Genomic DNA, 25059 nt, shown 5'->3' on the forward strand with positions numbered 1-25059 from the left:
GTTGGCCCGAGAGTCTTTCGAGCATTTGATCCATGAATGGGAGTGGAAAATGGTCCTTTCGAGTCGCGGTATTCAACCGCCTATAATCAATACACATTCTCCACCCCGTTGCAACTTTAGTGGGGATCAATTCATCCTTGTCATTCCGGATCACGGTAATCCCCCCCTTCTTCGGAACCACGTGCACGGGACTAACCCATGGACTATCCGAGATCGGGTAAATCATCCCCGCATCCAACAGCTTTACCACTTCCTTTCGAACAACCTCCTTCATGGTAGGATTTAAGCGGCGTTGTGGTTGAGCCACCGACTTAAAATCCTCCTCCATCAAAATCTTGTGCATACAATAGGATGGACTAATTCCTTTTAGATCGGAAAGAGTCCAACCCATGGCTTCTTGATTTGTTTTTAGCACAATGATTAGACGGGCTTCTTCTTCATTTGTCAAAAGGTTGCTTATGATGACCGGCTTTGCCTCGGTCTCGTCAAGGAATACATATTTCAAAGTAGAGGGTAGCACTTTCAATTCAATTGGCGCTTTTTCGTCAATAACCTCCTTCTTCAAGTTTTCCTCCTCTACTTCCCATGGTTGTAGGTCGTCTAAACTATCAAGTTCCTTTAAGCATTCCTCAAGAGCTAGCTCTTCTTCAACAGTGAAAACCTCCAATGAGTCGTCAAGAGCTAACTCCATAGGAGATATCTCATGAATATGCTTTGAAACTTCCAAAATAGCGTCTTCGATCACATCGATGCGAAAGCTATCATTTCTATCTTTTGAATGCTTCATTGCCTCGAATAGATCGAATGTAACTTCCTCATTTTGAACTCTCACCTTCATTAACCCGTCATCAACATCTATCATCATTCGCGCGGTCTTCATGAACGGTCGGCCCAAGATGAGCGGAGCATCATCATCTTCCTCCATATCAATAACAATAAAATCGACCGGGAAAAAGAATTTGTCGACCTTCACCAAAACATCTTGGGCTACGCCATGAGGAATGGTCGTCGACTTATCCGCCAATTGCAACGTCATTCGGATGGACTTAATCTCAATGTTGCCAAGTCTCTTGATAATTGACAAAGGTATAAGATTAATGCTTGACCCCAAGTCAATAAGTCCTTTCCCGACATAGACGTCACCAATTTTAACCGGCAATGTAACTCTTCCCGGATCAACCTCTTTCTTAGGAAGCGTCCTTTGAATAATGGCACTACAGCTCACATCAAGGACGATGGTCTCCGGTTCCGTATACCTCCGCTTTTTTGTTAGTATGTCCTTCATGAATTTGGCATACTTGGGCATTTGCTCCAAGGCTTCGGCAAACGAAATGTTGATTTGCAACTGTTTAAAAATATCCATGAACCGGGCGTAATGCCGTTCATTCTCCCTTTTGGACGGGGCATGAGGATAAGGAAGGTTTTGGATTGGAGTAGCGCTCACTACCTCCTTTCCCTTTGCAACTCTAGCACTCTTCCATCTAGGCTTTTTCACTACCTCCCTTATTACCTCATCACTTGTATTTTTCTCAATCTCCACACTTTTTTTCTTTTCAACTTCACCATTATTTTTATTCTTTTCAACTTCTTCACCCTCACTCCACTCTCCTACTTCACCATCAACATTTTCCTCCAATATTTCCTCCTCAATTTCTTTCTCTTTCTCTCTTTGTTCACTCTCAACTCTTTTTTTATTCTCACTACCCAACTCCCTCCCACTTCTCGTCATGATCGCCTTACAATGCTCCTTAGGATTTGTTTGCGTGTTTGCCGAAAAGGAAGGACCGGTTTGTTGTTCTGCGAGTTGCTTGGCAAGTTGCCCAACTTGAGTCTCGAGATTTTTTATAGCCGCGTCATTGCTCTTTTGATTGGCCATTGACATTTGCATGAATTGCGTCAATGTCTCTTCTAACTTAGAATTGACGACCGGCGGTTGTTGAGATTGATACGGATTTTGGGGAGGGTTTTGACGGCTAGAAGAACCACCTCCATAACCTTGGTTATGATAATAGTTGCTTCTAGGTTGGAACCCTTGGTTCCCTTGGAATTGTTGTTGATTTTGAGGGTGCGGTTGATAAGGTTGTTGTTGTTGTTGTTGTTGTTGTCTCGGTTGATAGTCCCGTTGATTGGCCATGTAGTTTACTTCGTCAAAACCGGGAGGTGGACAAAATCCGGTGTCATGTTCACCTTTACAAAGTTCACAACAAGCTATTTGTTTAGCTTTTGACGGTTCTCTTAACTCTTTGATTTGTTGCGTTAAGAGTTCCACTTGTTGTGAGATGAGCTTGTTTTGGGCAAGGATGGCATCGTTCGTCCCTAGCTCAAGCACTCCCGACTTCTTCAAAGAGTTTCCTCGACTTTGACTCTGAAGATCATTTAAAGCCATTCGATTTATGATGTTTGTGGCTTCCTCGGCACTTTTTGACAATAAAGAACCACCCGAGGTCGCATCCAACGTCTTGCAGTTTGGTTGAAGTCCATTTTTGAAGATATGGATTTGAGTCAATTCATCAAATCCATGCCCTTTACATTTCCGAAGCATGGACTTGAATCTTTCCCACGCTTCATTTAATGATTCACTGGTTCCTTGTGAAAACACCGAGATGGCCGTCTTGGATTCCATGAATCGGTTATGGGAGAAAAATCTTTCGATGAATTTCTCTTCTAACACGTTCCAGTCTGTCATTACGGCTGGTGTTTGATCTAGGTACCAATCCTTTGCTTTACCGAGCAAAGCGTGGGGAAATAATCGTCTGAACAACGGAAGCTCCTGAGCCTGATCCACTCCGGCAGCCAATGCTATCTCATAAAATTTTGTGAGAAAAGCAAATGGGTCTTCATGGTCCATTCCGGTGAATGGACTTCCATATAATAAATTTAGAGTTCCCTTTTTCATCTCAGCTTGCCTTCCTGTGTGGTTGGCAAACTGAGCGGTGTTCCTTGGACTATTTATGCATGGAGTAGAAATAGGTGGTGGTGGTGGTGGCTCCATGTTTGGTATGAATGGTGGTGGATTTGTGGTAGAAGAACTTTCTCCTTGCTCTTGACGTTGTCTAGCCTGTTGCCTCCTACGTCTCGTTTTGCTATTGAGCCTCCTTGCGGTTCTCTCGATCTCAGGATCAAAAAGAAGTTCGTCCACAGGGATTTGCCCTCGCATAAAACGTAAGCTGCACACTAAACCAAACAAATTACAAGCACAAGTCAAAAATTCACAAGCTAAAACTTAAACAACCATTGCGATGCTCGCAATATCAATTTACAATCCCCGACAACGGCGCCATTTTGTTAGTTGTAATTTTAAGTGTCGGGTTTTTGTTATCGTATCCACAGGGATTGTAAGATATCACCGTCGTTCGATGGTTGTATTAATCTTAGCTCAATGTAACAATAAGGTTTTGGTTGGTTGTCACGTTATCTTGCATAAAAAGGTAATAAATTGCGGTAAAAGTTATGGTTTGAATAAATGAGAAATATTGCCAAAGTTAGGGTTCGATGATCACTTTGCATGTATTTGTTCGGTCAACAATCTTATAAACTCCTTTAGATGATAAATCATTTCACAAAGTCCTCCCAATATGTTTCTCTCGAACACACATTGTGAGTTTTCCCATTTTGATCCATTGTTTCTCTCGAACACAATCTATCAAAATGACAACTTTTTGGTTCAACCTTATGGTGAACAAAATCATTCATTACTATCTCTAGCTAACAAACAAGATTGGATGAAAACCTAGGTCAAGAGTTGGTAAACATCTCTCGATCATAAACCAACACAAAGAGTTTTAAATAGAAACAAAGTTTTCATCATATATTCACCATTAAAGAGTTTACACATGAAGATCCTTACATTTACACACAAAGCTAGTAATCACCTACATCTAACCTTGACAAATGGAGGACTTAGCTACTCATTTTCATGGTAGCTTGGTCGGCAAGTTTCGGAAGAAGGTTGATCAACATCCAAGTCGAATAATCGATATTGGATGGGAATCCACCTTCTTTTTGTAGAAGATGGTTACAAGATGAAGAGAAATGAAATCTAGGGCATAAAAGATCCTAAGAACAATGCTGGAAAATATCTCTAAGAAAGTACAAAAGTGGAAAAATTAGGTAAAACTCAGGTATGGCTCTAAAAAGTGGCACTTGCTACTTATAGAGTTGTACTGGGCTGTCATGCTCGCTAGGCGAGCAGAATGGCTCGCCTAGCGAGGGTCTAATTGAGGCACAAGAGGCACCTGCGCCCAGAGACACAGTCTATCTCAGACTGTCATGTTCGCCTAGCGAACAAAACCTTCGCCTAGCGAAGGGCACGCTTCAACCCTCGCTCCAGCGAGGTTGAGAGGTTTGGCTACTGTAATCCTCGCTGGGAACTCGCTAGAGCCTCGCCTAGCGAGTGAGTGCTGGCTGCGCTTTTCATCAAAACTGAACGAACTCGCTACCACCTTCGCTAGCAGCTCGCCTAGCGAATTTATTGATATTTTACTGGAGCTTTTCGTTGGGCGCTCGCCTAGCGAGTGCTTCGCCACAGCCCTCGCCTAGCGAGCAGGCTGATGAATGCTTATTTTCTTTGGTTCCTTTGCCAACTTTCTTGTGTCTTCATTTTCAATTATTTCATGCCTTCTTCCTGCACAATAACACACAAATCAAAGGTACCAAGATCGTTTATCAATGTAATGCATTTCATCTAAAACAAGGGTGGTTTTGATAATTTAGCAAGGAAATAGAGTGAAAGATGCCCACATATGATAGCTCAAATAAGCACCATCTAACAGTATACCTATTTTCCAACCTAGTTCATATGGTGCATACTACCACACATGCCTCTTTTCATATAGGAACAACATAGAAGAAACAAATTTCAAAATGATTCATGCTCTCTAAAATCACTCTGAAACAACACGTAACTTGCACTAAAGTAGTCAAGCTGTAACCCTGCATTTGGTTTGTTGAACTACATTGTAATCTGAACAGGTTGAAAAAAATGATAAAGAAGGTTTTCCCCCTAATATTTGCACCAATACTTGAAGAATTTAATATACGCCTAACTCACAGGGTTCAACTGTGAATGGACAATCATAAAGTGGTTCAAAACCTCTATCTCAAAGATGCTGAAGAGCAAGTTGATGCCCAAGATCGAGAAGGTGTGCTTATAGAAAGGAATGGTGCATCCTCCATCCTAACTACAAATCCTTTTATCTTCCTTAAAGGTTAGTACACCCTAGTCTGAAGAAGGACCCACATCCAGAAAGGCCTTATCAAGACTATCTTCATGAGCAAAGGTAGAGGCATTTGTTGAAATGACAAGATCAAGCCAAGAAGTAGAAGCGTATTATTTTGATTTTTGACTCATGATAGGCACCACTTCCTCTAACTACAAAAAATAGCATGTTGTGGAAATACATATGATAGAGAAGTAAAAGTAACATCTCAAAAAACTGTAGAACTGCATCTTCAAAGATCGTATGGTGGCTAACCAAAAGTAATAAGCATTATCAATGTCCCAAATTACCTTAGGAAAACATTCAAGTATTTAAGTTTCTAGAGATCATTATGATAGAACCTACAAAAAGACATATGTAACATAAGACACATTTAAGGCGCAGATTCCCAAAGACATCAATGTCACCTTTTGGCTTTCCATTTAAGGTGATATGTAGTCGACACAAAATGGTGAATACGACAAAAGCCTTCACCCTACAAATTATAGGCAAGAGCTTGAGGGTAAATTTTCTGGGCCGGACAGAAGACGCTTCAGTCGCGACCTAGAGAAAACATTAGTCTGCCATGTCACCCGCTGGATAGGAATGTTATTATGGGGTAGAGCATATGAGATCTGGATCCAGGATCCACCCAATAGTTTTCAACATCCCACGCTTGAAGATTATAAGGATGTTATAATCTATCTATTATATAAAGGAGAGGTGTGTCATTTCTTTGGTACATAATTCAAAATAAAAACTTCATTCACTTATCTTATTCACATATTAACTTAAGCATTGAAGTGCTAGCCTTGTAGGTCAGCTTCATTCTCACCGCATCAAAAGCTCAAGTCTACAATTGCATATTGTAAACACAATCTCTGATTAATTATGAATCCTTAACGGAACAAATATTATTGCTTAAATTGGAATAAGATGTAAGATTGCCTTATTTTGTTGTCATGTGAGATATGGCCTTAGTGATCAATATATCACTATTTGTTAGGAGTAGAAATAGAGAGTGTGTGCATAACATCTTGAATATTTGTTGGTGCATAAGACGCTTGTGTTGTAGTGACATGCACATGTTATGGTTTTGGTCAAATCATTTCATAGTGACATTTAGAAGTAAGTGGTTTTTTCCAATTACCAATTGTAGGATATGAGCAATTAGGAGTGGCTTGCGGCTGTCATTTAAGGAGGATAAGTTCACCACTATTGTTATGCCAAAGACAAATGTCATTCTTCTTGTTGATGGTAGTGTGGTCTTCCAACTAGACTTCCACCTCGTATGCTACCATGACCACCATGGTTATGACCAAAATCCCCACGATCATTATGATCACTAGTATTGTTGTTGTTGTCACAATTGATTCGATGAAAAGAAGGAGTTGTAGATGTTAATTGTCGTTCATTACCCGCATGTCGTTTCTTCCAAGACAATCATATAATAAGCCTTGTAAAAAGTAGGAAAAGTATTAAAATGACATATTTGAGAGCTAATAGCGGTGTAGGGTTATAAAAGATTAGAGAGAAGTTGAAACACCATACATTTGTTTGAAACTAGAGCATCGACATTAACAATTTAGTTAGAAAGAGAATTGATGTGTTGGCAGTATGATGATGCATCTGAAAAATGCTCTGTGATAACCTTCGAAAATTCTTTTTTAGGTAGAGAGTTATATATTTTTTGTTATTAAAAAAATATCAAAGAGACTATTTCAAGTAAGTTGTACGGTAGAGTCACATTCAATGGTTGTACGTTGTAAGAAGAAGTTCAATAAATATAATGTCATAAATCCATTGGGAAAAAATCATACTGACATTTTCATACAGTTGTATAAGTCTTTTTAAGAGATGGTGAAGAGGATGCGACATCTATTGGTGACAGTGGAATAATGTGGCCGAGAACTTTGTATATTCAGACATTTATTTTGAACATTTCAGACCAAGTATTATATTGATTTTTTTAATATCAAGAACAACTTTGATAAATTTTATGATGTTGGAAATGACGAGCCAAATGAATGAGAGATTTGGTGGTTCTGACAGTAGGTTCAAATGTTGATTTAGAAAAAGGAACTAGAGAATTTATTTAACTATGGTATTTTGAGGGAGGCCGATGACAATAAGGGAGTAGAAAAAAATGTTTACTATGGAATAAAACATAGACAAATACTATAAGAGATACTAGTACTAAGATTTATATTGAAGAATATTCCACATTCTAAAAAATCGTTTGAACTACTCAAGACTCTGTGTTCGAACTCCGAGCTGATAAAAACCCACACACATAATGGTGAGATATCATGTTCGAATTCTACATATAATATCCAATCTATGAATATCACATTTGCAAGTTGAGTTAGACGTTAGATATAACTTACTTATATTTTATCTATCTAATATATTTTTAGTATAAATCAAATATTCTCAACACGAACTAATGAAATTAATCTTCGAACCAAACAAGATCACAATATTCGACAAAACTATCCCTCAAGAATTTTTTGTCCATTTAATATGAATAGTAATATACAATTAAGTCCATCTAATTGTTATTGAGAGATGAAGTGGGCCTAATAAATGAACGAAGCTAAGAAGAAAACCCTAACTCGAGTAGCACGTGTGACAGTTAATACAAAGAGTAGCAAGCGCCGCAGTGCGTAATCACAAGGAAGACCGTTCGATCGAACACCACGTCATCGATCCGCGTGAAATCGTATCTGAACGGCTCAGATCATTTTCACAGAGTAACTGAAGAAACGAAGCGAAGAAGAGTCTGGTAACTTGGCTTCGTTGTTTCTCTACTCTCTCGTGCTCGATTTTCCACTCTTCAATGAAAACAGAATCTCAAATTTTTGTGGCGTCGAAGATGAATTTCACGGAGGATTCTGAGAAAGTGAAGAAAATTGAGGTTGTTGTTTTGAGTGAAGATGAAGGTGAAGACGATTATGAGTCAGTGGAAGAAGTAGACGCCGGAGAAGACGACGGTGATGAGGATGACGATGTTGATGATGAGGAGGAGGATGAAGAGGAGGAGGAGGAGGATGCTCCTGACGCCGGCAACGACGAGGATGATGATGACGAAGAGGAAGATGGAGATGACGAAGCAGGTGGTGGTGAGCGTGGTGGTGACTCTGATGATGATGACGACGACGACGAGAACGATGACGACGAGGAGGATAACGATGAAGAGGTAACCGAATGAAATCCCTAATTTTTTGAAATTGTTAAATTGAATTCTAGATTGTTTATTCTTTGTCTCTTGTTTGTTAATTTTCCTTTAAATTTGTTTTTGTTTTTCAATTTTATGTCTATTTTGAGTTAGGGTTTATCTTTCAGCTGTTTCATTTTCTCCGTTTATGATATTTGCTAAGAGCTTGCTACTCTCTCTGTTTATTTTTTACTCCATGAAATTGAAGTATAATTTCTGTGTTAGAATTGTGCTGTTTTTATAGATCTTAGTTCATCTGAATCTTTTATAATGATTAGGAGTTTTAGAATTGCCAGCATATATTTTAACTTGCTTATTAGGGTTTTTTAGACATCCAAGAAATTTCACTCTATTTCTATATAGGGATTTGAACTTACTTATTAGGGATTTTAGAAATACAATATAATGAATTGTTCAATTCCCTTTTGTTTGGATTGATAGAATCAGCGTATTAGATTGAGTGGAGTGATATTCTCTCTGAAGCATGGATACTTCTAAAATGGTGAAGTATTGGTGTTGGGTACACATACTGTACTCGTAGACTTTGTTTTTTCCTTATTATTCGGCTTTGAGTTAAATTTGTGATTTCTCAAATATCAATATTGTATATTTAAGTATTTTAATTTCTTCAGTATTGTATCTTTAACATTATTTTTGATTTTTTTAAAACTTTAGAGTGATGTTTTTTTTGTGAATTTGAGAATTTAGTTCTTTACTCATACATTTTATTGAAAACTCTTATTTCTTATTAATGTATTGGTACCTTGAGATTTTGTAAAATGTTGTATCCCGTAACACTAACCGGATCTGCACCGGGTAGCGTACCCGTATCTATGCATCATAGGATATTCCATTATTTTGATCATTTGAAAATCGAATGGAGCGGAGTATAACGGAGTGGTATGGATTCTATTCCATTACATCACTTACCCCATATTTGTTCCCCTCCGAATTGGGCTGAATGAAGAATTTGACTTGGGTGGAATGAAGGATTTGCCTTGTGGTGTCCTAAAATGTTCAAACAATGAAATGAAATATTCACTCCGCACCGCTCCACTATGCTATATTTTGCTCTGCTTCGTTCCGCTCCGGTAATTTTATGATATCCAAACATAGCTTAATGTTTGATCTTTTATAATTCCTTGGTTTATGTTTTGATTTGCTTGTTTATTTCTCTAAGAAGAACTCCATTTCTTTACATAATTGTTCTTCTTTGTTACTCAATTGTTGTGTTTGCAATCTGCTACATATGTATAATTCAATTTTGCTGCAAGTCTTTTTTTGGCATTTGAATTACTCATGAGCATAAATTGTTGTAGGATGATTTGGGAACAGAGCACCTCGTTCGCCCTATAGGCAATGCTGAAGAGGAGGAAGCTTCTAGTGATTTTGACCCAGAAGAAAATGACGAGGATGAAGACGAAGATGATGATGAGAAGGATAAGGTTCCACCGAAAAGGAAGAGGTCAAATAAAGATGATGATTCCGATGACGATGATGGAGGTGAAGATGATGAAAGACCCTCGAAAAAATAGAGTTGGGCTATTTCTTTGTTTGAGGACTTAACAAACCAAACCATAGTTGAAGTAGATCAGCATCTGTCCTTTGAACGCTTTTCAGAGAAAGGATGAGTAGGTCAATGGAATTGTTTTGTGTTCTCTTTGTATTATTATCATCATTAGTATTATGGTGCAACATTGTTAGGATTTTTAGTTTTTGTCTGGTTGGTGCATATAGTCAATTGTGGGTCGAAAACATCTGCTAGGACAACTAATGTGGATTTCAATTTATGCATAATATTTCTGACACCCTGAATTTGTTGGTAGATTTCTTCTGTTTTACGTGATGTTTTTTCTCTCGTTGCAGTTACATACTAATCTTGGAAATGTTGGATCCGCACCCTTAATCCTATCCTAAAAGTAATGGGATTTAGAGTCATGCGGTTCTTTATTTTGAAATATTAAAAATTGTGAACATCACTTTGCTAAAAAATTAGTGATTTTATGACATGGCCGTAGTGTCACTGGTGTATGTGGTACATGTTTGGATTCATGTATTTTTTAAAAGAAAAATAAATTGTTTATTATTAAGAGATTAATTACTATGCACTGGCAGGGTAAAACTTCAATTCATCACTATCATTTGTTTGCGTTACTTTATAGATTTTTAAAATAAAAGTTAAATTTATTTTAATATTCGACTTTTAAGATTAACTGACGGTGTAAATTCTCTAATACGATTAAATCTTATTATTAAAGTGTTCAATTGTCAGTATTTCAATTAAATCCTATTATTAAAGTGTTCAATTAAATCCTATTATTAAAGTGTTCAATTAAATCCTATTATTAAAGTGTTGAATTCAGTTTGTTGTTTATTATTATTTTTTTATCCTTATTAAAATAAAAGTGACATATTTTACTTTTTATAAAAGTTTTTTAAACAAAATTTTGATATTACTCCCACCGTTTTTATTAGAAGTCATTTTTGATTTTTTACACCTATTAAGAAATATAATGATTTTTTTTACAAAATAATGAAGAGATTAATTACTATGCGATTTACACCGTCGATTCATCATTATCACCCGTTTGTATTATTTTATAGATTTTTAAAATAAAAATCAAATTTATTTTAATATCCAACGTTTAGGATTAACTGACGGTGTAAAAACTTTTTATACGGTCAATATATTTTAATTAAATCCAATAATAAAAATATTGAAAAAACAAATTAACATGAGAAGAAAAAATAATAAATATTTAAAATAATAATAAAAAAAATAAGATTGATGATTTATTAATATTATAAAATAATTTATAATAAAATAAAAAATACGGAGATAGTATATGATTTTTCAGGTTTGAATCACAAAGCTATAGTTTTGTGTTAATTAACCTAAGAGATTAAATATTATAATTTAGTGTCAATAAATCTAAGAGATTAATTACTATTGGACTGACAATTTATTTCAATTTTTGATATATAATAAATACAAATATTTTATAAAAAAATATTACCTTTTAAAATCGTAAAATCGTAAAGAATATTTTTGGAATATTCATTAGTATTTCTTAAATACATCATAATAAAAGTTATAAATGTCATGCGATTACAAAAGCTAATTATTATCATGCGATTACAAAAGCTAATGAGTAAAGAGAAATAAATTAAAAATAAAATAGTTCAAATGAACGACAATTTTTAAAAATACTACACTAATTTGATATTCATTATTTAAATGTAAGTATAAAATGAGATTTTATATGAAAATTGATCAAAATAAAATTCTCTCCACTAAAACTCACTGACAAAATTTACAGAATAAAAATAATGAATTGCATCTTATGGAAAGAATGATTCACATAAGGATGTTATTATAAGCAAAAAATTATTAGCTTTTGAGCTAATTAATGTTTGTATGAAGTATTATATAATTTAATTTAACTCAAAAATATTTAATGTTTGATAGTTGACTCATCAAATATAATTCAAAATATTATAATAAATTTTACAAATTAAAAAATTAATCAAACTTATTTAATTTTCTTAATCGGATAAAAATAATTATTTTTGTGATCGGAGGAGTATATATAAGATCACATATTCACATCCTAAAAGGTTAACATTTAATGAGACTTAATTATGATAGTCCTTTCAATGTCTCTAAATTATCAATAAATTGACTTATTAACTACTTCATCCTTTCATTTAAATGCTACTTTTTTTTTATAGTGTTTTTTTTTTAAATTTTCATTTATAAAATTTAAGATAGTATTAAATGTACTTTTATCCAAATTATCCATAAATAGTTACTACCTCCGTTTTTTATTATAGTCGCTTTGAGAAAATATTTTGTACCACAATATAAGTCGTTTTATAATATCAATGAGTTATTCATGTTATTTTTCTTATTATACCCTTAAATATTTATTATTCTCTCTTCTTTCAATTATATCAATTTATCTTTCCAATATCATTAATGAAGGACAATTTTATAAAATCCTTCATAATTTCTCTTTTTTATACCACAATTATTACATTTCTTAATACTTGTGAAAAGTAAAAAACGACTTATAATAAAAAAACGGAGGGAGTATTATAGAGAGAAAAAAAGTAAAATGAATGTAATAAATAATTAAACATATTATAGATAAAAGGAGAATTATTGCTTAAACAATAACAATATTAATTAACTTTCTTGATATGTGTAAAAAGTTAAAAAAATGACTGTTAAAAAGGGACGGAGAAGTATAAAAATAACAACATAGTAATGAGATACCCGACCTCACAAACCATTGCTATGACCTATAAGGTCCTCAATTTGGTTATCAAGCTATCTCAATTTTAAAGACGGCATTATAGAGGGGCAATTAGAAATTGACTTAGCTCCCAGAATCAAATTTATGAAAAATTATATTTTTCTTTCGAGAGCTAGTGAATCTATATCTTTGAGAAAAACATCAACAAGTTAGTTGATAATAGGAATTATACTTATATTAGAGTCATACTCTGAATTTGAATATAAAAATGATAAAGATTCATTATTTCCAACAATAAGGTTGATAGTCAATTCATACTTAAGATTTTATTTCCTTCCTACAAGAATAAAGGATATTACACATAGATTGCTCACAAGCTAATAGGATACAAACAAATCAAAAACAGAAGCAACACCTTATCTTCCATTCACCTATTCTCTTACGAACTCGATCAATGGAAAGATAGAAAAAAGAATCCACAGTCTTTTTCCAGATCCAATTACTGATGATTTATTTGACTTGTGTTTGCGCACTTTGACTATCTTAGGTCTCCAAATTGTCCATTTTTATCGAATATTTGAAGATTAATTAATGAATAGAGGAAATGTAGGCGCTGCTCCAGAACATAAAACACTTTTGAGGTCTTTTGTCAAACACCAAGAGTGCAAACATAGACCCCAAAAGACAAAGACACGAAATAAAAACACATAAACATAAACAAAAGTAGACAAATCTAAGAGAGGAAATAACTGTAAGGTGTAGAGTATCTATAACGGCTTGGAAGGTGGATGAATCGTTGCTAACATCGAAAAAGTAAGAGCAACTACCCGGGAGAGAGATACACTTACTATTATTAAGCTTAAGATGAGAAAACCTACGACTACGAACTCCCTATTTCTTGGTGGTGGTGGCTCTGGTGGCGGCCATATCATCGGTAAACACATATAGTTGGGGTTCAGCTGTGTTGACCCATCTATATAATGCAATGTGTAAAACTGCAAAAAAGAATACTTGTACGTTTTTTTCATATGTGTATTTTCTACAAGCATGAGGTTGGTCAAGAATGTCGTCACTCGTCCCGATAAACGAGAACCCATTCATGTTCCCGTTTGCAATAAAGTAAGTGTAATACTTTACTATTTAATTAATTATACTTTATATTACAATTAACTGTAAATAATATTTTTCAAATTTTTTTTTATGTAAGGTGGTCAGTAAGGGGGATGAACTACAATAGATGCCCGAAATACGCTATAGTAGTCTATCGCAATCTATTGGACCACATTGGACCAGACGATGTAATACTCATACATAACTATATTTTAATTTAAAAATACTTATCAAATTATTTATCATCTAATCGTTTCGTATTGTTTTACAGTTTATCTAGAGGTCATATCTGGATCTTGATCATGATATGAACCATGACGATGCTGCAGTTTGGACAACAAAAACACCAATTATCCGGTTCACTAATGTGGAAATACACAAGAGTGACGGGGTCAAACTGTAGTTCGGCATACAACAATAAATTCCAGAACCTCCCACGTGTTTGGGGAATTGGCATAAAAAAATAGTTGATGCCCAATGGGATTATTCCGACTGGAGAGACTTTGCAAAAGAGATGTGTTGTCAATGGAGGAATCGACGACAACATATCTTAAACGAACCAGTCATCCATGGTGCAAGACCAACTCAACATTATATGGCATGGTTTAGGTCGGTAACAACTCAATAATATGTGTCTAAGCCGCGATATTTGATAGATCCACGCCAATTAGCTTCGTCATCATACGCCAAACAACAAGTCCCCGTCCAACACCAATGTCAAACCACCCAAACCCAACAACCAACCTCACAACATCAACCTACCACATACACACAACAACCAAACACCCAACTTCGCAACCCATTCATGCCATCCACCAAACAATCAAACACCCAACGTCACAATCCATTCATGCCACCCACCCAATCAAAAAACCAAGAATCAAATCCTACCCACCAACAATCATACGCTTCAACCACAACCGTCTATAACCCAGATGATTCATATGGGTCACTTCATCGTAGCCCCCACTAATGACCACTCAAACATCCCATCACCAAAACACACAACCATTGTTTAACTATAGTACGCCCCAAAAACCATTACTTCGTTTCCAAAATGATTCAATGTCCCAATTTGGGCAACTATACCGTCCACAATCCACCTAACCCCATTGACCTAACTACGATGACATGGACACTGAACTCTATTACAGAAGCGTTGTTGGCCAGAGTCCCTCCGGATATTGGGAACAAATGGTGACGCATTTGTCAAATACCGCTGAAACTTCCACCGGACCTTCACATCAGCCATCATTCGATCAGGTCAGCACACAAAGACCCCAAACACCTCAGGAAAATCGTGGGAGACCTTAGAGACAAACTCACGCACCTAGATATGGAACAGGGGGACGTTTCGATCGGACCGGTCATTAAATTTTTGTCAATCCCATGTAACATTTATTATATCATGAATATTTTTTTTTACATTATTTTTTATTTGATAAATAAATAAAAATTAAAAAAACAAAAAAATGCGAGAGTGTATGCGCCAAATGAATTGACGCATACACACCACATGCATCATGCAGACGCCAGAGGCATTGACGCCTCCTCATCTCCTCATGAGACTACAAATGCAGACGCCAATGCCTTAGACGTCTCCTCTTGATTCATAACGAATGCGCCGATTCATCTGACGCATCCTCTTTTAAATGTGGTTATTTTAAAAATTTATTTAAAAAATTTATTATTTTAAAATTATTTTTGAAATTATTGATTATTTAAAAAAAAATTCTATAAATCTTGTATTTAGATCGATTCTAAATATGATTTTAGTTTTTAGCATTTATTGACTATTTTATCAATAACTTAAATATTAATACAATTTAATAATATAATATAAAAATAACCATAAAAATAGAAAAAGGACAGTTGAGAAAGGGACACTAATAAAAATTATTGAGCTAAAAAATTACTATTACTTGGACCCATGAATAAAAATACCAAACCATTTTTAAGTTGTCAGTTGTATTTTAGGGAAGATTTATTAAGAAATTCTCAAGTACTGTGATGTAATGGGTGGTTGGGTGTGGGCCACGCGGTGAATGAACTTATAGAAAGGAAACAAATCCCAGTGTCGGTGATGAATGCTAATGATAATACTCATTCATTAGTGGAACTCTAGCCTCTCAGATCACATCTTCAAAACTTGAATTCAAATTACTACCAGAGATTCCAAAAACAATACAACAACTCAAAATCATCTTCTTATTCTACACCGATAAGATTATAATAATAATAATTAACAACACTTTACTACTACACTTTTTATCTATTGCAGCGAGTGTGTTCTATTCTACTTGCATTGCATTCACATTCACATTCACATTATCGTTTTCGCAAATCTAGGGTTCGCATTTCTTCATCTCAGTAGATCCATAGCCGTGGATCCTTTATGCCGCTTCAATTCCCGTGACTTCTCCTTCATCGGAACTCTTCTGTGAATTTTCAAAATGCATATCGTCGCTCCTTTTACTCCCGGTCAGGTACGTTTTCGGTGATTTCTTCTCTCAGATCTTGCACCGTTTTCTGTTTTGCTCTGGTTATTGCTACGCGTGATTCGAAGTTTTTTACGCTGATTTGATGCAGAGTTACTGGTTTTTGTTTTGTTTTGTTTATGATGATTTCAGGTCTCGTTCTTGCTCGGGATCATTCCGGTCATTATAGCATGGATTTATTCTGAGATATTGGAGTATCGGAAAAATTCTTTGATGAAATCGTGAGTTTGGCTGATCTGTTATTCTTTTGCAGCGTGATTTTTTTGTTGATGTTTCGATTTACGGTAGAATTATTTTTCTTGTATTATCCGTTGAGGAGTTAAGTTAAGTGGTTAGAGACTTCATGAGATGATTAGCTTTGTTGGCTACCGTAATTTAACTTTACTTTTTGGTATGAACTTTCTTTTTTAAGCAACTTATTTCATAATTTAAGTTTTTATAATCTAATTATAAGCCGAGTAAGTGGTGAAGTGTTTTGAGAGAGACAGAATCTTGTTGGATGGTTCTCTCAGGAATGTTTCTTTTTTATCCGATGTGTTGTTAAGAAGGGAAGGAATTAGTAACTTGTTGCTAGTATTTCTTACGGAAGTTATTCTATATTTTAGTAGGCACTCCGAGATAAACTTAGTTGAATTGAGTAGTGATGTTGTTAAAGATGAAGACAGAGCAGTTTTATTGGAAGCAGGAGCTCAACAACCAGTATCCCCAACTTCAAAAGCTAGAAGTTTATCCTCCTCGCCATCAATTATCCGGTAGTGATTCATGTGGCTCTTGTTTTTGCTTGCGTAAATCGTGGTTGTATACTTCTGTCTTTGCTTTAATGAAGACTTAGAGCCTTTTATTATTTCTTCAGATTCCTCTTGATGGATGAACATTTCCTTATTGAAAACCGTTTGACACTTAGAGCCATGTAAGTGAACCATTTCATTTATATGACAAGATGTTTACATGTGTGGATCAAACTTCTAACTTCCATTTCCTTCACTCTTCCTCTGTTATAGGTCTGAATTTGGTCTTCTTTTGGCTTACTACTATTTGTGCGATCGCACGGATTTCTTTGGCTCATCAAAAAAGGTTAATGTTTTTACCATGTTATTCCTTTTTGTCTTTTTCTTGATGGCTTGATCTAAACATGTTATTGAATAGTCAGTTCCTCAAGCAACTATTGCTGCAGCATGACATTTTAGAAAGATCCCAGCTGTTTTCTTCATCATGTTTCATTATACTTGTATGTTTTGAATTGTAGCGCCTCATATTTTGTTTATTTTGGGTAATGATTGATAGATATTTTAAACAGTTATGGGGAAAAATATTTTATTAGGTTTTAAACAGTTATGGGGAAAAATATTTTATTAGTAAATATTGAACTTGTATCATAATACTTCCAAATATTGGATATCCATTTTCTTAATTTATATGGTACAACTGTTGAAAATTCCACCTTCATTGCGGTCCGCCCCTAATCTCCTAATTGCGGCATTTGGCTTGCCTTCTTTGGAGGCTCCAATATCTTCATTGTATTGGGTTTGAAGGGGTGAATTTAGTCTCACACTACCTAGAGGTATGACCTGGGTAGTGTTTAAAGTTTGGTAACCCTCATCTTATAAGTCGGTTTTTTAGGGATGAGTTAGATCCAATCACATGTTCTAAGATGGATCAAGCCTATCCTAAATCTGTTATTGGGGCTTCTCATTGAGACCCGAACGTGAGGGGGCATGTTGGAAATTCCGCTTTCATTGCGGTCCATCCCTAGTCGCCTAATTGCAGCATCTGGCTTGCTTTCATTGGAACCCCCAACACCTTCATTGTGTTGGGTTTGAAGGAGTAAATTTAGTCGCAGATTGCTTTGAGAAATGACCTAAGTAGTGTTTATAAAGTTGGGCAGCCCTCACCTTACAAGCCTGTTTTGTAGGGATGAGTTGGACTCAATCACACATTAAGAGCAGAGTGAAGAAAATAATAATTGGTTGTGTTATGGAGATAAAATGTAATTAATTAAAAAGTTGAAGTCAGTAGAGGTATTCGAAAAGAAACACTCTAGTCTTACTGTATATCTCCGGTTTTAAAGATCTCCCCCCATTTTGAAAACCTACATATATGTCACCTGAATTTTCACAATTTTGGAATAATTGGATTACAATTTTAAATTAGGAAAAATATCTAAGGGGGTCGGACCATTTTTGGGGAAGAGTTAACTGCCAAGAGATTGAACTCAATAGTTGAGGGGGGAGGGAGGATTGAAAGAGAAAAGAGAAAGGTTTGAATTACTTGTTGCATTAATACTGGGGCAGATTACCACCTTAGAAGCAAGTATCCTATGCATTGTAATGCCCATAGGCTAGCAGAGTTTAGTATTCCACGCTGTGTGCTTTATCCATAAAAGCATTAGTGTATATTATTATTTGCAAAACAGGCTTTTCGTACACCTTTCATGCATTACTAATATGCTGTTTTTGTTGACGATCATCTGTTTTTGCAGAGTTACAATAGGGATCTATTCATCTTCCTCTATTTTCTCCTCATTATAGTTTCAGCAATAACTTCATTTACAATACATCATGACAAGTCGCCATTTTCTGGGAAACCCATACTTTACTTAAATAGGCATCAAACTGAAGAGTGGAAAGGCTGGATGCAGGTTGGTCTCTTTTTCAGTTCATATTTCTGAGATAGTCTATTTGTTATCATTTATGATGGAAATACTTTAAAATCTATGTAGTCATATACTATATAGGAAACACATTTAGTTTTGGCCCTAAATTCTAAACTTTTTTTCATTGCATCTTGATTACTCAAATCTTATGAGACTAACATTCCACATTTCTACCATTTGACATTTACACAGGTATTGTTTTTGATGTACCATTATTTTGCTGCAACTGAAATCTACAATGCAATCCGTTTGTTCATCGCTGCATATGTTTGGATGACTGGATTTGGAAACTTCTCATATTATTATATTCGTAAAGATTTTAGCATGGCTAGATTTGCTCAGGTATGCCAATTTCTAGAATTATGTATTGTTTCTATTCACATTTGGTCTGTACTGACTACTGACAGTAACATGTTCCTTCTTTTTCTGGTTGGACAGATGATGTGGAGGCTTAATTTCTTGGTATTGTTCTGTTGTGTTGTACTTAACAACAGTTACATGTTATACTACATCTGCCCCATGCACACTCTTTTCACTCTTATGGTTTATGGGGCACTCGGTATTCTCAACAAGTACAATGAGATTGGGTTAGTCATTGCTGCAAAATTTTTGGCTTGCTTCTTGATTGTTATCTTAGTATGGGAGATACCTGGAGTCTTTGAATGGCTTTGGAGTCCGCTTACTTTCATGCTCGGTTAGTACTCCCTCGGTTCCCTTTTAAGTTTTGTTTTTTTTGAAGTTTTTTGTTCCTTTTATATGTCGTTTTGAAAGTTCTAGTAGTATTAATTATTGTCTTGTCAAGATTATGCCCCACTACTTATTGCAAAGAGAGAAATATGTGAAATGAGATAAAAAATAGTTAAAAGATGTTATAGGAAAAGACAAATAATTTCATCAGAACAAACAACATTTACTGGTTTTCTTATGTGTAATTATTAATACTAAAATGACAATTAAAAATGAAGGGAGGTAGTGGCATTTTTTATATTTGGGTCCATGCCTGAAAGCACAGCAGATCATGCTGACAATAATGCTTCTTTGGACATGCAGGTTATACTGATCCTGATCCATCTAAATCACAATTTCCCCGCTTGCATGAATGGCATTTTCGCTCAGGGCTTGATCGCTATATATGGATTATTGGAATGATATATGCTTATTATCACCCAACTGTGAGTTTCTCATTTTAAGCTTTTGAAATAGCCAAGACAAATCTATTATTCACCTTCATCCTCTCTGATTGAGTGATGATTTTGAAGTGGCTGAATATGGCCTGGTTGGGATGATCCTTCTAGCTTGTAAGAGTTTCTAAATAAAATCAAATTATTGATATCACTTTTCAAAAAGTCCATATAAGCTTATGGCACATGGATAAGCTAAATGAGAGAACTTCTAGGAAAAAATGAGATGCATTAGTTACTTTCAAAATATATGTGAAGCTGTTTAAAATAATTTTTACTTATTGAATGATTCTTAATATATTTTTTTCCTTAGTTCTTGTTTCTTGAGAATTTATCCAAATAATCTCTCTGTCTGGTTTCATCCTCTTTTCCTTTCTTTTTCCTTTTAGTTGATTACGGTAGTAACTATCACATGATATTGTAGGTCGAACGATGGATGGAGAAACTGGAGGAAACTGAAATCAAACGCAGAATATCAATCAAAGCTGCTGTCGTGCTAATATCTTCAGCGGTATAATATATATATTTTTAGTTTTTGAGTACAATCAGTGGTACTGTTATTGAACTAATACACATTCAACTTGTTTTATCTTTGTGACCCTAACTGCTTGAGTTAATTTCTAGATGGGTTATTTTTGGTTTGAGCATATATACAAGCTTGACAAGGTCACTTACAACAAATACCATCCTTATACCTCTTGGATTCCCATAACGTATGCCCATCTTTCCTTGATGTATCATTTTTGGGCCTTGAGCCATTAAAGACCTTTCTAGTGTTTAATATGCCATTTATTTATTTTACAGGGTTTACATATGCTTGCGCAACGTTACACAAAGTTTTCGTAGCTTTTCGCTGACCCTTTTTGCGTAAGTTGTCTTTGTACACCACAGCTTTATTAGCCTCTCTCTTGCTCCTTTCTCTTGGCACACATTTAAAGATGCACAAACATGTAATCATACTTAATGAGATAGTTTGTGCTTCGTAAGTATTTATGTATTCCATTGTAGTAACTACTTTGTTTAGGGTAATTAATCATGAACTAATTTTCTAATGCTTCTATTTTCCTAGATGGCTTGGAAAGGTTACACTGGAGACTTACATCTCCCAGATTCATATCTGGTTAAGGTATTCAGAAGCTGATTTCTTGCTTGTAGCTTTTACCGGTGCCTTACTAGAAATAGTTCATATTTATCTTGATAGATTTGAGGGGTGTTTGATACCTACTAAAATGCCCAAGCATCTTAGATTCCTAGACATGAAATACCTGGATCAAGGATGATAGGGGGCATAGAACTCACATGCTTGGCACGGTATCACATAGATTCCTAAATTCTTGGATGCGCATGTTTGGTTATGCCTTTCAATGTCATGTAACTTTGAGTTCTGTTTCTTTTTTGAAATTTGACTGAATTTCTCGAAACACTATTTTCCAATATGTATGTATGAATGTAGCAAAAAACAATTGTTATGCATCAATTTACCTTAGCATAAAATATTAAATATCTACTAGTATTATAACAATGAAACAAAATAAAGTATTGTTAAACAAATAGGATGAACCTGTAGTTACTCTTCAAAACTCTTAGCTTTTCAGTTAATCCTTTTTATATCTTAATGAATGTCAAAAAGGGTAAAATCCTTGACGAAAATGCATAGTTACATGCGTAAAAGGATTTATGTCTGCATGCCTGATGCTACTTTTGTATGTAATTTTTTCTTTATTTATCCTAATGACATAATTGTTCTTTCTCTCATTGGTTGATTTCAGATCAGGCATTCCAGATGGTCAACCCAAGTTGTTGCTTTCCTTGATCCCAGATTACCCAATGTTGAACTTCCTGCTTACTACTTCCATATATGTTGCAGTAAGTAAACACCACTGATGGATTTAAGTTCTGTATGCTTATTTGTTCTGGTTTTAAAATTCTACTTGCCTGCAGATTTCCTATAGGCTCTTTCAGCTGACCAATACACTGAAAATTGCATTTGTGCCTAGCAAAGATGACAAGCGTCTGATACACAACATAATTACAGGGACAACAATCTCGGTTGTTTTATATTCATTATCCTTTGCCTTCCTTACGATACCCCAAATCTTGGTAAGTATTATTACACCGGCTTGATATGGTTTGAGTGAGTCAGTTGATTATCCTTGCATCCTAGTCGTATTCTGTCAACTATTTTAAGTTGATGATTTGTTCATACTTGCTAACATACATATCACATAGCAAATACATGTGTAGGAATCACTTAAGACATGGGAGTATGATTTTCATGCATGTAAATGAACACAATTTGGGTGTAACACGTGATAATAGGGACAAGACCCAAAAACTCTGCTATTATTGATAACTCATTCCTCACTGTGCTAGAATCTGAGGATAGTGGATCCAACAGTAGTAGGGGCTTGATTGCACTAAACAAAATCCTAACCTACATGGTCCCCCTTCTGCTTTATTATGCTTTTATTCCTCTCTCATGCGACCCATGACATCTTTCCCTTTTTACCCAGAAAGATCTTTTCAAACACTCTTTAATTCTATATATATATATATATATATATATATATATATATATATATATATATATATATATATATATATATATATATATATATATATATATATATATATATATATATATATATATATATATATATATATATATATATATATATATATATATATATATATATATTCAATTTCCATGAGAGATTTTTCTTAACTAACCAAGTCCTTCCAATTTCCACAGCAAGAAGATAGGATATAGAAGGGAAAAATGCATCTGTTCCTTCTCTTCTACTCCAGTTCCTTAACTAACCAAAACCTTCCAATTTCCACCATACCCCTTGGTAGCATTTCTCTCTCTTATTATTTCTGTTTCCTCAATTGGTTTTCACCTTGCTTGAGATTGTGATACCATGTTCTTTTTTATCCTCACTGTAGTTCTGGTTCTTAATCTCCTTCTATCTTCTTTCTCTCATGGATTTTAGTATCCTTTATTGGATCTAAAGACAAGCATCCTTCAGTAATCTTTTAAAAACATGCAACCTCTTTCTTTCCCTAAATCTAAGAATGTCAAGAATCTGGTTATGTATTTTTGATGAACTTTGACAACCCCTGAATCCATCCATGTGCACTTCCTTCAGCTCCATGATTGGATCACTGATGAGATGATCTTCATCCATGACAAGAGAGATTCCCGTCCATTCCTCTTATATATGTATGCAACTTAGCCAAATCCTCTGCTATCCAACTTAAGAGGGGTTTCTATCTGAAAACTGTATGCATGCATGCATGCTCTATAAATAAGTTGGGCACATACAGTAAATATAATGCAGTCCGTTATGTTCAATAATTTGAATTTTATATTTGCATCTGGTTGCCATATGTATCTATCTAAATACTCATAAATTTGCAGGTTTGATTGAGTGTTTAAACATGTATAGTATATGTTGCAAGCTTGTGCCAGTTTCCAATGAACACTGAAAAAAGCTGTGCAACTGGTGCAGTTGGTTTGTCAAGTATTTACAGAAAGATGCAAAGTCTTCATACTCCCTCTTCACTCACAAAAAAAATCTACAAAAGGAAGAAGGAACCCTTTCTTTCTAATAGACTAGTTGCTGCAATTTTAGAAAGTTGTATAAAATATGGGCGAGAAGAGGGCGGTGAATGGCATGTCTTTTATTAGTTATGCAACCTCATTCTTTTTGTTAGTGTTGTAAAATAATGTCTCTACCATTTGCCGATTTATCTAGTCTTTGATTGGGAGTTATGAGGGAAAGAGTTGAAGGGAAGATAGGAGAATCCCTCACTTTTTCTGGGAGTGTTCTTGAAAGGGTTAAATTAGAATACTAAGTAATTTTTTTGTTCAGTTTATTACAAAGGGGATTAATGAATTTGAAAATTTATTCAAAAACCTTCAAAACTCTCCTTCAATGCATTTTCTAGTTCTCTATGATGGGGGGCAATAATTTTATTTTGTTTATACTTAGTTCTGTGATATCATGTTACATTTTAAAACTGTGTGTTATGGGTATGTACGCATAGTCCGGTCAAAATCTAAAGCAGAATGAGGGGCAAAAGTATTTAGGGAATTTCTTATCCCATTATAGGGGTGGAAAAATACTCTATGGAAATTCGAAATTCGAAATGTCCCTCAGTTTTAGGAGATGCATCTTCGAATGTATTTTGAAATGTCCCTCAATTTTAGGAGATGCATCTTCGAATGCATCTGAAAATGTTATTATATACTACTCCATTATTGCATAAGTCGGATTACATCTCCTTGGGCTCCTCGGTTTTCAATACCATCTGTTCTTCGGTGCTGTCTCTGTAACATCAATGCCTCCTGTGCCTCCGTCATGATAGCATCTAGGATTTGTCTCACATCAGGTCCATTAGAGAAGATATCTCTGTCAATGTTTGCATGTACTATCTCTATCTCCATTATGCGATGACATCTAGGCAAGACATCTTCAACATGATCTAACTGTGTCTGCTCCTCCTCTAGTATCTTCTCATGATTTAACCTGAGTTGATCTCTTGGAGCAGCCTGCACCATATATGAATGTGATACTCTGGAGAACCATCTAATGTACCCGTCGACGTAGTTCCAACGCTATCAACTATGGTACTATGTGTTTCCTCAGATAGTAGATGACTCATAATCATCAAATATGGACTGATCTGCTCTGATACCATTATGTTATACTCTAAACTCCTAAACACAAAATAATGCGAAAATAAAGAAATTACACACATATAATGTTACTCAAACACAACATAAACCTTCTCCATAACACGAGTTTAATCAAACATGCAGTAATTTAAACACTTGTCATCACATGCTCGACTTTATAAAGGCTCACCACAATGGAAATAAATTAATTGGATTAAATCAACAACCAATTAAGTCTCATAACATAAAACAAGATTATGAT

The 25059-nt window shown here is 35.0% G+C and overlaps 2 protein-coding genes across 5 annotated transcripts; both read left to right on the forward strand.

Annotated features, from left to right (window-relative positions):
- The first annotated feature begins 7795 nt into the window (after positions 1 to 7795).
- Positions 7796 to 10223, forward strand: LOC127073140 (uncharacterized). Its single transcript, XM_051014264.1, has 2 exons — positions 7796 to 8397; positions 9735 to 10223. Exons 1-2 carry the CDS (start codon positions 8038 to 8040, stop codon positions 9948 to 9950), a joined length of 576 nt encoding a protein of 191 aa, XP_050870221.1. The 5' UTR covers positions 7796 to 8037; the 3' UTR covers positions 9951 to 10223.
- A 5564-nt stretch (positions 10224 to 15787) lies between these two features.
- Positions 15788 to 24074, forward strand: LOC127073139 (protein REDUCED WALL ACETYLATION 2). Of its 4 annotated transcripts, none has more exons than XM_051014262.1 (16): positions 15795 to 16270; positions 16415 to 16503; positions 16891 to 17034; positions 17136 to 17192; positions 17284 to 17356; positions 18762 to 18920; positions 19128 to 19277; positions 19374 to 19629; positions 19986 to 20107; positions 20541 to 20627; positions 20741 to 20829; positions 20921 to 20983; positions 21186 to 21242; positions 21886 to 21982; positions 22058 to 22216; positions 23538 to 24074. In XM_051014262.1, the coding sequence occupies exons 1-16, from the start codon at positions 16238 to 16240 to the stop codon at positions 23541 to 23543; spliced, it is 1641 nt and encodes a 546-aa protein (XP_050870219.1). In that variant the 5' UTR covers positions 15795 to 16237; the 3' UTR covers positions 23544 to 24074. The 4 variants fall into 4 exon arrangements, with proteins under 4 accessions (XP_050870217.1, XP_050870216.1, XP_050870219.1 ...); XM_051014261.1 differs by having other exon boundaries at positions 15797 to 16270; positions 16888 to 17034; XM_051014260.1 differs by having other exon boundaries at positions 15788 to 16270; positions 19128 to 19629.
- Positions 24075 to 25059: the final 985 nt, after the last annotated feature.

This window comes from Lathyrus oleraceus, chromosome 4 (assembly GCF_024323335.1).
Source record: "Lathyrus oleraceus cultivar Zhongwan6 chromosome 4, CAAS_Psat_ZW6_1.0, whole genome shotgun sequence".
Lineage (NCBI taxonomy): Eukaryota > Viridiplantae > Streptophyta > Magnoliopsida > Fabales > Fabaceae > Lathyrus > Lathyrus oleraceus.